General features: G+C 40.0%; 1 protein-coding gene across 1 annotated transcript in view; it reads right to left on the reverse strand.

The window, feature by feature from the left end:
- The window catches only part of LOC108363054 (uncharacterized), a 6,087-nt gene extending 5,572 nt beyond the window's left edge, over positions 1–515 (reverse strand). The window contains exon 1 of the mRNA XM_017616289.1: positions 498–515. Within this exon, the coding sequence (XP_017471778.1) occupies positions 498–515 (18 nt within the window). The remainder of the gene's footprint in view (positions 1–497) is intronic.
- Positions 516–13,556: the final 13,041 nt, after the last annotated feature.

The raw sequence follows: 13,556 nt of genomic DNA on the forward strand, positions 1-13,556 counted from the left end.
TTTTTTTTTTTTGTTGCATGACTTAATGAACACGACCATACGCCCAAGCGTTTAGACTTACCTCGGGTTCCGGGTGTGAGATGTGAACCGAGTGCGGGAGATGTAGGAGTCCGTTCAGTTGACGGGGTCTTCCAGGGACCGCTAGGGTAATTTACGGCACTTATTTTACTTTATATATATATATTTTTTTTTTCACACCTACAACGAATCAATAATCGCGCACACACTTTGATACCGCCAATACAACCGCTAATAGTACTGCCACTAACTGATTGTGCCGTTGGCCTCCGGCAGGGCCTTTTATAAGGACGATCAGGCAAAAAAAACTACCTAGTCACTCACACTTCACCCGCTCATGCATCGTTGACAGTTCCTTTTCGAAAATGCCACACATTCACACACTCATGCTCACAACTGCATTATCGGGCCGTAGGGTTAGCCAAGATTCACACCGCTGTTAAAGTGTGCAGAGGACTTTGTTGCAGCCACATGTATACCAACATACGTATACGCATCCTTACGCAAAACCGCTGGCGCTACAGGCTCGCACCCGCCGATGGTGCCCGCATCATGGAGCGTGTGCGTAAAGAAAGTTTTTTAGCGCCGCGCTTGCTCCTTTTTTCTCCTGCGCCGAACGTGTGGCCTCGATCCACGCCCTACAGCCGGGCTTTTGAAACTTTCTCGCTCCCTAACACGTTGCCTATCACTGGGTGGTTGTACATACGAATATATCTATAAGCTACATCACAGGGCACGTGCTACATCTGCATATGTGCTTAGTTGACACTTGTATCTGCATCACAGCTTCGTGAGCCCTAAACCATCAACTAGTATAGTTAGTGAATAATTACACGAACGAATAAATGAATAAAAATAAATGAAATAAAATAACATAAAATAAGTAAATACGTAAAAATATCACAGCATCTATCATATCAGGTCAAGTAGTAAAAAAAAATCACAGCATAGGTAACACTATAATAACTAGATGAATAAATAAATACATCACAGATACAAATAAATCTATAAATACTAAAAATAAGCACCATAATAATAGTTATATAAATAAATGTGTATATAATCACAAAAAGTCAAGTCGTAAACTAAGTATAATTAAATAAGAGTCAAGTACTTAAGTAAGAATCACTGGGTTAATATATGACTAGGGGCTAACATAAAAAAATATATAAACATTGGTCATCAGCAACAAATAACATGCAACATAGAACATATATCCCAAGACATTCGACCTACCCTACAAACATATCCTTAGCGTGGTATACCCCGATTCTTTTCCCCTTCATGTCACCCAGTTCATACATTGAATTACCGATCACTTTTAATACAATGCACTTCAAGTGCTTTGGTGCAAGTTTCGCGTTATAACTATCGACTTGTGAACTTTGTTTGAAGTTCCGGCGGTATACCACTTGTCCGACTTGAAACTTCACTTCTCTGCTTCTTGTGTTATACACTTTTGCGCATCTTTCGTGTGCTAACTTCAGCTCCACCATTATTTTATTTCTTATTAGCTGCAGCCTGTCTTGAGTAGTCTGCACCTCACATTCAACATCCTTAATAGCGCCTAGTTTGCGATATAGCTCATATGATGCAGCATGCTGCACCATAGGCATACCGAATGTGGCGAAGTATGGCGAGCTTCCGATGGACGTATGTACTGCGCTGCGTAAGGCGAATGCGGCATCACTTATATATTTATCCCAGCTTTTCTGGTTATCCTTCACGTATGACCTAACAATCTGTAGCACCGAACGGTTCACTCTCTCCGCGGCGTTGCCCTGTGGCGAGTAAAAAGCAGTTCTTACATGCTTTGTACCATACTTTTCTAGAAAGGACTTGAACGCGTCTGAGGCAAATTGCTGGCCATTATCAGAGTGAATATACTCAGGTACCCCGAATATGTGGAAAACTTTTTTCTCCAAAAACTTTATCACGTCAGCTGAAGTAGCTTTGCGCATCGGCTTTAAAAACACAAACTTAGAGAAGTGGTCTAGACAAACAAACACAAAAACATTACCATCAGACGTACGTGGGTATGGACCCATAAAATCTACAAACAATCGTTGAAAAGGTCGCTCTGTCAAATGTTGCTTGCCCATTGGTGGTCTATGGAACGAATTTAGGGTTTTATTGCCTTTACAGACATCGCATTGTTTTATATAAGTTTGGACATCGGTCACCATACCTGGCCAGTAGTATTTTTCACGGATTCTGGCTAGGGTCTTATGGACACCGCCGTGTCCAGCCGATGGCGAACCATGAGACAATTCAACCAGGCCCTCACGAAGCTCTGTCGGTACCCAGAGTTTCCAGGTATGGTCCTGCTGAAGATCGTCCCCCCTACTGAACTGCGTCCGTTTGTAAACGTAACCGTCCGATACAAAGAGATCAGGTAGTTTGTCCAAGTTATCAGTCACCGTCTTTCTAAGTTCTTCATATTCCTCGGATTGGAAGCAAGGTGAGTCTAAGCAGATATCTACAATTCGGCTATTAACGTCAAGCTCGGCAATGCCCACTCGTGATAGAGCATCTGGCACTGTGTTTTGCGACCCTCTGCGGTGTTGAATGTCGAAGTCGTATCCTTGTAATTTCAAGCTCCATCTTGCGAGCCGGCCAGACAAATCTTTCTGGTTCATCAACCATTTTAAGCTCGCGTGGTCAGTAATGACCGTAAAGGGTAGTCCTTCGACATAAGGCCTAAATCTTTTAATGCTTATCACCGCTGCGTAACACTTCAATTCCGTTATGCTGTAATTACGTTGTGCCTTGTTTAGCTTGGCCGAAATATATGCTATGGGCCGTTCGTTGTCTTTGTCGTCCAGCTGAAACAGTACCCCGCCCACTCCGTCGGTCGATGCGTCGCATTGAATATAAAATCGTCGGGTAAAGTCCGGGTGAGTCAAAACTGGTGCTGATATGAGTCGCTGTTTCAAACATTCAAATGCCGACTTGCCGTCATCCGTCATGGTAAACTTCTTTATCTTATCCTTAGAGAGGCAGTCGTGCAGCGGTGCTGCAATTGTCGCGTAGTCCTGGATAAACCTACGGTACCACCCTGCCATCCCTAGGAACCGTCTGAGCTGTTTCGGAGTACGTGGCTCTGGAAAATCTCTCACGGCTGCAACCTTATTGGCATCTGTGCGGATACACCCATTGCCTACCACAAAGCCCAAGTATCTGACCTCTTTGAAACAAAATTTGCTTTTTTCGACATTGATGGTTAACTTGGCATCCCTAAGACATTTAGCGACCTTTTCTAACAGACACAAATGAGACGAAAAATCGACAGAACACACAAGTAAATCGTCTAAATATACAAACACTGACTCTCGTAATGAAGCGGGTATAACCTTGTCCATGAGCCTGCACATTCGTTGTGCAGCATTGCATAAGCCGAATGACATTACCGTGAAATGATATAGCGGCCTGCCGGGCACGGTGAAAGCAGTTTTCTCCCTAGACTTCTTTTCGAGCGGGATTTGCCAAAAAGCATCCTTCAAATCTATGGCTGATATGTATCGCGTATTTTGCAGGCGGCTCAAAATGCCATCGATGTGTGGAAGAGGGTACGCGTCCTTTATCGTCCGCTCATTTACTTTCCTCGCGTCTAAACATAGCCTATTCTTTGTACCTTTGACGACTAAGGACACTGGAGAGCTCCAACTGGAGTTGCTTTCTTCTATTACGCCCATCACTAACATCCTGTCCAGCTCGCTGTATATTAATTTCTGTATGGCAGGAGATATGGGATAAAACCTCTGTTTTACAGGTAGATTCTCATCGGTTACTTCTATTACATGTTCTTCCACATCTGTTTTTCCTAACCCTAAAACGGCAAAAGAAGGGAACTGAACCTTGACTCGTTCCAAAGCCAGCTCTTGATCAGGTGTGAGAGTGTGTTGTACTGCATCAAACGATAGATCCCCCTCGGCGGGTACGAGCTCTGACACGACGGCACTGTTTGCACTTAATCCGCTACTAACAACCTTTAGACCAAACGCTTGCCAAAAATCGACTCCGAAGTAAACTTCCTGTTGTAGACCGGGCACAATTAAAAACTCCAGGTCCTTTGTCATATTGTCCCATTGGACCGGTAGTGTGATGACGCCTATCACAGCCGTTTCTCCCCCGTTCGCAGTCCGTATGTTCTGTCCCCTGATTGGCATAATCAGGTTTTCCTTGCCTTGGAGAAGGACATCTGCATCTTTTCCCAGACAACTTGCGCCTGCCCCTGAATCTAGAAGCGCGAGCACTTCTTTTCCCCCTATCTAAGTCTTCGCAAAAAATCTGTTGTCCCCTTTTAACGTTACTATTGTTGATATAATTTTACTATGAATTCTTCTAAGAGTTTTCCTCTTTTCCCTAATTTTTTGAATCTTCCTAACGTTCCTGCTTTTTTTTCTATTAGTCACCTCCTCACAAAATATCCTTCTTCTAGCTTCCTCGTACTCAATTTTCCTCTGATGTAAACCTTTAATATCGTATTTTGCGGCTGTTCCATTAACTTTTTCTCCAAAACAGTTCCCTCTTATTATTGCTGAATTTTCTCTTTTTAAAATTTTTATTATGGATTTTCCGGGTCCCTCTGTTCCTGGCGAGACTCCCCGGTAATCTCCGCCAGTCTCAGGTTTCCCGTATCTGGTTTAAATACACAAAACGACGCATAACTTCCACATGAAAATGATTTGTGAAACGCAGACTTACATTTATTTTCTTTTAGAGCTACCGAAGCGTTCTTGGTAAAGTGATCAACAGGCATGCCACAGGAGAAACATAACATTAAATGGAACGGGGATGGACAAAACGAACTAATAGTGGACTTTGGGACATTGAGATGACTGGACGAGGACACATTTTGGATGGCGGGAGTGGCTTGTTGCGACTTATTTCGCGGGGGTTTGCCTATTTCCTCTATCTTTTCGACCGGTAGGAATTCGGTAAATTCAAGTTCGTTTACTACTTTTGACCTATTCTTATTCTCTTTTATAAGCTTTTCAGCTCTTCTACACTCACTCTTCAATTCGGCTAGAGTCTCGATCTTAGATGCAAATGTTAGGTTGGCTATATATGACCTCAGGTTACCCCTGATTATACCAACCAGTTCCTTTTCAGGAATCTTCTTCCTGAGTCGGAAGGTCAGGTTATGTACATCCCCGTAAAAATCGTCAAAGCTTTCTTGTGGCCCTTGCTTTCTTTCCATTATCTCTCTGATAATTTCGTAGTCTGACTCCGCCGTCCTGAAGTGGCTTAACAACTCGGCTTTCAACTCGAAGTAACCGAAATTGGGATCTTCTGCATTGTCCTCAAGAAGTTGCCAGTACCACTTCAGGGCGGTGCCGGAGACCAGACAGTGAAAATCAGTAAATAATTGAAAGAAAGAAATGTCATATTGTTCCCTTAACTTTTCGATCCGGAATAGAAAACTCTCTACCGTAATTCCCTTGCCTGACCCGTCGAATTTAACGTGCAATTTTTCAAGGTCTACTTTCTTCCAACGTTTAGCTTCATTCCGCGAACCTGAATAACTCCCTCCATGGGCTCCGTCTTCTTCATCACGCCTATTCGGTGCGTCTGGAGTAGATGCCATTGTTGGTCGGCTGGATGCTCCTTGGGCTGAAGTTTCAACCGCAGCCACACGGTTGTTGAGGCTCGCTACATTGTCGCGCATATGATGGACCACGTTCACGCATTCTGCGAGCATGTCGCTGTGATGTGCCATCATAGCCATAAGTCGGCTCAGCTGCTCGATATTAACTTCAGATGAACTTGGTCCACCACCCTGCGCTTTGAAACCCGTAGCTCCCGTGTCGCTTGGCGGCGTTCTTTCCTCCTCTCCGTCGGACATTTGCAGTAATTCGTCGAGCTTGCGTGTGAAGCTTAAACTGTGATGAGAAGTGTTGATCTCAACCTGGTTAGTGAACCTAATCGTCGGTTGGCGTAACGCGTCTTGGCCAATATTCCCAAATACCCTTGCTGCGCACCTGTTGAGGTAGTCAGTGGGCACAAAGTCCACTGGGTGTACAATACCGGTGTCAATCTGAGTAAAGAGCGATCCAACCACTTGGTTTTCGAGCGCCCTAGAAACACTACGGGTAACCCTACGGTTCGAATTAAGCAGACCCAGACCACTTACTACTCTCTCTTCACGCTCACCTTGAGCTTCCTCCATTCACACCAAGACACTAACTCACAAAATTCAATCTCTCAAACTTTCGTTCAAGAGTCCGCAGTTTCAAAAATTCAATCACTGACGGTATATGTAGTTATAAAGGGAAAAGTATTTCAAAATTTAATTCACTAAAAAAATCAAAAAAATAAAACAAACTACATAAAAAAATTGTAAAAATAAAAAAAGATCGCCAAAAATTAAAAAAAAAATCAACAAAAATTCAAAAATTTCAATGTAAAGGTTAACTATATAATGTGAATAAAAGATTATAATAATATCTCTTATAACGCTTAAGATAACAGAAATACGTGGAATTCAATATAAAATTCCAGCAATATAAGAATTAGAAATAGAAGATAAAATAAAATGAGACTTCAGATGTTGGTTTTAGATTTGTTTCGCAATGTAATTATGTGACAGTGTATGCATATACATGTAAATGTAAAAATGTAATGTAAATGTAACAATTTTCCTTTTTTTTTTTTTTTTGTAAACGTATCTACGCGTATGTGCTTTGGTGTGTTCGGGTGTTGCCTTAGCGAGGTCATTGTGTGGGTGTTTGTCCATGTCTATCGTCCGACGTCAATTGTCAACTAAAACCCCCAGCTTTGTTTTTGCTATTACTAAATGTGGCACGTCTACTGCCAGAGCCTACGCCCTAGAAGTGGTTGCCGCACTATCCCTGATACCCTGTAAGCTACCCTCTCGAAATCCATACTACAAACCTCACGTGAGCGCAGTGTTTAACTTCACACACGATAGCTTGCGCATATCGCTTGAAAACGAAAGCAAAACCAACATAAATGCTATTTGTGACAATGCAGACTTCAGGTACCGCTTTCAGCTGTGTGGCAACTTCGGAAAGCATCCTGAAGATGCATTATTCACCCCCCCCCACGTTGCCAGTCAAGCACTTATCAATTTTGGTATATCCTAACCGATGTTGCCTTCATGACCCTAAAACCGTCCGAAGAGAGAAATATAAGGAAGTAAGAAAAGGTAGAAGCTCTAAACCGAAAAATATAAAACTGATAGCTACAAACAGATGGGAAGATAAACATTAGTGGGCTATTGCGTTGGGCGCCATTTGTTTGTAGCTATCAGTTTTATATTTTTCGGTTTAGAGCACTGTAGCGCCAGCGGTTTTGCGTAAGGATGCGTATACGTATGTTGGTATACATGTGGCTGCAACAAAGTCCTCTACACACTTTAACAGCGGTGTGAATCTTGGCTAACCCTACGGCCCGATAATGCAGTTGTGAGCATGAGTGTGTGAATGTGTGGCATTTTCGAAAAGGAACTGTCAACGATGCATGAGCGGGTGAAGTGTGAGTGACTAGGTAGTTTTTTTGCCTGATCGTCCTTATAAAAGGCCCTGCCGGAGGCCAACGGCACAATCAGTTAGTGGCAGTACTATTAGCGGTTGTATTGGCGGTATCAAAGTGTGTGCGCGATTATTGATTCGTTGTAGGTGTGAAAAAAAAAATATATATATATAAAGTAAAATAAGTGCCGTAAATTACCCTAGCGGTCCCTGGAAGACACCGTCAACTGAACGGACTCCTACATCTCCCGCACTCGGTTCACATCTCACACCCGGAACCCGAGGTAAGTCTAAACGCTTGGGCGTATGGTCGTGTTCATTAAGTCATGCAACAAAAAAAAAAAAAAAAAAAAAAAAATATAAATAAAAAAATTTACAATATATGCATCTGAATATGGAAAACATTTATAAGTGGTTTTGTACGACGTATTCCAGGTTGTCACGGGCATACCCGCAAAGGACCTCGGCTGGTCGGCGGCGGAGGCAATCCGGGCCAGCAACATATGCCTACACACACATAGCCTACGTATGAGGACCACCGCAATACACCTCTTCACAAACTTTGTAGCATACTTGCCAGGGGAAAAGTACACCAGTACAGGTCAGTTAGCACCAACAATTAACCACGACCGGCACCGGGGAGCACAGCAATCCAACGAGCTAGCAACATCACCATATAGGTCCCACAGACATCAACGGCTAACATCAACAGCGTACAGATTCGGCAACCACCACCTCGTGCAACAGCGACGACTACAGCTGTGTGCAACATAAGCGACCAACAGCATTCGTGGTCTCCAGACCGAGCATCGCCCAGACCTGCTCAATGGCAGCCGTTCCTAACATCGGTGGTGACAGCTATTAACAGCTGTCCGATAGTGTATGCTAATAACAGAAGCTCAACGCGCGCGCGTAAGCAGTAAGACAACCACAAATAAATACACATAATATATGAGTAGGGATATAGAGCTTTATGCAGTCGAGAGAGAGAGAAACGGGAGAGTTGAGACTTTTGGAGATTTGGCGCAAATAGAATCTGGAAGATTGGAGAGCCCTAGCAGCGGAGGAACTAAAGACCTGAGGGAATCACCGATAACGCCGCGAGTGAGACTCGACGTCGGCATACTCAACGTCACTGTCGCCGTTCAACGCCAGCGCAGCCGGAAGCTTGAGGCAGCGAAGAAAATCTTTCCCCACGTGGCTAAGATTTTCTTTGTTTAATTCAGGGACATACCTATAGATATATATAAATTTTTTTTTGAAGTTTTAGTTATGCGCACCTACATAAGTCTGAGTTTAGATTGATTCTTACCTTTTAGTTCTGTTGAATTTTTGATTAAGTATTTAAGTTCTGCATCCGGTAGCGTTTATTTGCAGTTTTATCCATTTAAGTTTGACATTAACTTTTTGAGTTGGTTCCAGTAATTCGGTTAAGGTTCTTAAAGAATTTTCTTCTTAATTCCCCACGCAGTTCGGCTTGCTTGAATCCGCGATTAAATTCCAAAAATTCGGGTTTTCCACACGTTCTTGTTTTTCAGTCGCGCCGAAACTTTTGTTGTTGCACTTTTTGGGGAATTTCCACTAAATTTAATAATTTTTTTTGTTTGTTGAAGACGTCGTTAAACAAAAAAGTTATAATTTCGCGGTTTAATAATTTTCTTGGGTCACTAATACGAGTTTTATAGTAGCAGCGCTACTAATTCACACGTTTTGTTTTTTATTAATTTGATTGCTGCGACCGTCCATTCATGTGTTCACGTATGAGTCTGACCCGCTCGATGCCCCCAAACGCGAGCGAGTGATCGAGCTGTCAAACTCAGAAAAACTCAAGACGGTCGTGATAGGCATATGTATGTATATATATATATTTTTTTTTTTTGTAGGTATTTCGATTCTCTTCCCACACAGGTTCGCAACGGCATGCTGGTACCAACATCGTCGGAGTGAACAGGTGAGTGAGATTTAAGTTTCCTACGTTGGAGTAAATTTAGCATACCTATATATATGCATCCATACACCTAGTTGAGTGCATACTCGGACGCATATTAGGGTGTATATGAATTTACTAGTTTATTTTATTTTATTTTTGAACTTTTTGTTATTGAATTTAATGGAGTTGAATATTTAATATTTTTATTAGTTTTCTTTAGAGTTTAAATTTACGATGAAGTTGAATTTTGAAATGATTAATTAAATATTGTGTGAACACATTTTGCCAGTATACATATTTGGTCTTAGGGTTAGTTCGCGAAATAATAAGATTTGTTGGGAGTATCTAAGTAATAATTGCATTAGTATTAGGGAGTAGTTTTTTTTGTACCAGTTTTTTTATCAGTCGTATATATACATGAAGTCTTGTAATAAAGCAATTGAAATATGAATTTTATGTATTTTTATAGTTGAAGGGTTTTAAAGAGGGATAGTTATGGAGTGCTAGATTCCTTTTTCTTTGGTGTGGGTGTTGCACTTGTGCAATAAAGGAGATGTGAGAGTGAGACGAACTGTCGGGCTGCCTAGACACGTACTGACTACCAGACAGACAGACCCAAGGCTCCGTGTAGACGGCACGGAGAAGGGGAGGGCGGACTCCACCTGACGCGGACTGGCTTTGCGCTATCTTTTCTCTCACGCTTCCTCCTTTACTTTTTTCGCTTTAACATTGTTTGGTACAGATCCAATTAGGCATGATTATCCTTTTTGTTTGTGTAGCCAAGGGAAAGGCAGGTAGGAGAGAACCCCCCCCCCCAACCGGCGAGCTAGTACGGGAACGCAAGCATGCCTGCATGCCGCCTGGCCTTACACCCCCAACACATGGTTACATAACATAGTACATATATCGCTTTATATATACATTTGTATATTATACAAAATTAAAACAGGTACTAAAAATATAAACTTTCAATGTATAAAAAAATAGAAAAGAACATACAAATTAACAAATTTTAACTAAAGAAAATAAAAAAATAGATACAAAACTTCAAATTTACATAAAAACGTCAACCAGCGAAATGTAATTTTTTTATTTTTCCTTACACACGCTCATTTTTATTTTTACTCTCCCGAAAACTTTGACTTTTGTAGGTTTGATGTCAATTTGGCTTCTACCTGTTTTTATTGTACCATGATCGNTGACACTGCCTTTAAACTTGTATTTATACGGATGTTGTTAAAGAGTGAACTATAAAAAACTAACCAAAATTAAATAACAACAAAAATAATATTTTAAAACTTGTGAAAATTTGGTGCGGCTATAATTTTTTCGCCTACTGTAGATACGGCATCAGCAAAAAAAGTTGCGTTTTTTTCGGCGGGATTACCAAACCTAGTATATTTTCAGACTTCTACAAAATATTTCGGAAAAATATTACGATTTATGTGAGCTGGATCGGTTTGAAAATACCTCTAAAAATTAATTTTTTATGAACAAAAATAGTTTCTTAAAGGATTTTTTTGGAAATAATCCCCTCAGATGACCAAACAGTTGAACCATCAAAAGTTTACATAAAAAATTGTATCAACGGAATCATAATAATGAGATTTTTGATGCTGTTTTTTAACTTTTTTCAAATATTTATGTAAGGAAAACTAGAATAACTGCTCCAAAACTTTACCGATATAGAGTTATGAGGTATCAGTGGAAAGGTATTTTCTCATCCTTTTTATTTCTTTGCAAAAAAAATCATTCACGTCCCAATTTTTTCTTTATTCAATACCAACGCGTCTTAATTCAACATGGAATTACACTCGTTTATCTTATGTAGCGCCAGCCTGCCAGGTTGCAAGTAACTTGCGCACAACACATACAAGCAACATCAACGCAAAACATCTAGGCAACAAAACAATCTCTATGCATGTATCTGCATATAGAGCAATAAGGATGCTTATGCACATACATGTGTACGTGGTGGGCCTGAACTATGAATATTTGTGTTAAGCGTAGGAATACATTTACATTAGTATGAGTGCGATGAAAGTGGTGTAGTATCTATGTATGCGTGCGATCGTCTATCGTTTTGAGTGAAAGTGGCATCGTGAAAGGAGGTTTCAAAGGGCGGCAAATGCTGCAGGGTACGATCGCCAAAGAAAAGTTCTTTTTGATCAGAAAGAAAAGTGCGTTAGTTTCGAGAAGTCTCGAGTCGGTGTGAAAGACAGAAAGTAAAATAAAAAAAATAAAAAAAGTTAAAGTATTGTTGCTTAATGTAATGTGGAACGGTTTTCCGTCATCCCTTGTCAAATTTGGTTTGGAGACAAACCGGTTTCGGCGTTGTGCCATCTTCAGTGTCAGTTTTCGTTGCTTAAGTAATTATGTCAATCCGTTAAAACGGAATGAACTGTTTTTTTAAATTTAAATTCAACGCTGCAAATCCTGCTAGATAGAGGTGAGATTGGTGGTAATGACGCCAGCATGCCTTAGTACCACCGTAATTCGCCCCAAAAGCCAGCCACGTTACACTTACCTTCCTCTTTCATACTTTGAATGAGCTTATTCGCAAAGAAATTAAAATTATACCTCATAAGTCTATATCGGTATCAAAAATTTCATTATTATGATTACGTAGAACATTTTTGTTTTAATATTTTTATGCAGACTTTTTAAGCTTAAACTGTTCAGTCATCTGAGGTAATTAAAAAAAAAAATATTAACAAAATCATCACTTTTTTAGTCTGCCTCACAGTTCCGCAGCAGCTGAGCGCAGATTTTTTGATTTAGCATTAATAAAGAACAAGCATTAATTAACAAACAACAACAGCAACAATAAACAAATTATAATTTAAAACTTTAAATAATATAATGCTAATAGTATACAATTGTGATGCACTTTGGATGCAATAAAAAAAAACGTTATAAAAAACTGAATTGGCATATTTTCTTGACAAAGAGGAATAAACTCCACTCAGTTTCCCGATGTAATAAAAATTGGTAAATTTTTTACCATTTGGTCCATTTTTTGGTCCGAAAAATAAATTTTAAATGGCAACCGTGCTCCTGTCGATACAGAGTATATTAGAGAGAGAGATCTCGTCAAAATGCGTTCAGTGGTTTTCGAGATTACCGCGTACAAAGAATCCCGACTTTCCTTTATACTATGTATAGATAATACGCGAAGGCATTTTTTTCAGGATAAAAGATCTGCACCGTTCATTTGATTTTCAAAAAAGGAGGTGTCAAATTAAAGCGCTTGGCCTGTATGTGCAATAAAGTTTTACTTTTTCGATAAGAGTTGCCACCTTTAAAAACTTATATCCAAATTATTAAAAAATAAGTATGGGTACCAACCGAAAGGGGTTCCAGAAAGTAGTAGTTTGAAAATATTTCGTATGGTTTTATTTTTTGGAAAAGTGTCGCCACCTGCTGAAAAATTAAGTTAAAATTATTTAAAAGTCTATGTCATCATATCAATGTGAATCATATCCCCAACGTTCATTCGGTTTTTAAAAATGAGGTGTCAAATTAAAAGGCTTGGACTGTATGTGCAATAAAGTTTTACTTTTTCGATAAGAGTTGCCACCTTTAAAATCTTATACTCTAATTATTCAAAAAATAAGTCAATTACTACAAAATGGGTATCAACCGAAATGGTTTCAGAAAGGGGTTTCAGAAAGTAGTAGTTTGAAAATATTCTGAAGAGGGTTGCCACCTGCTTGAAATGTGGAATTCAGTTTATTTATACACAAGTTATATGAAACATTAAAATATGGATGTCAAACGAAGTAGTGTTAAGAAATATTTAGTTTGAACGGCAGAATATTTTTGAGGCGTTTTAAGAGGGTTGCCACCTATTTAAAAAGTTAAATTAGAATTAATTAATAAGTTTAATGAATTATTAAAATATGGGTATCAGTCAAAGGGGGTTTGACAAACCGTTATTTCTGAACTGTACTTAGCTGGGTTGCGACATGTTTAAAAAATCAAATTCCATTTGATTCATCAGTTAATTAAAATATGTATCTCAATGTCAGGCGAAGGAGAGTTAACAAGGATTCAGCATGAAAATACTTTTCAAGAAGGCTGTCACCTGTTTGAAAGGTCTAACTCAATTA

The sequence above is a fragment of the Rhagoletis zephyria genome, unplaced genomic scaffold (assembly GCF_001687245.7).
Source record: "Rhagoletis zephyria isolate East Lansing unplaced genomic scaffold, Rhagoletis_zephyria_1.1 Rzeph_scaffold_01174, whole genome shotgun sequence".
Taxonomy (NCBI): Eukaryota; Metazoa; Arthropoda; class Insecta; order Diptera; family Tephritidae; genus Rhagoletis; species Rhagoletis zephyria.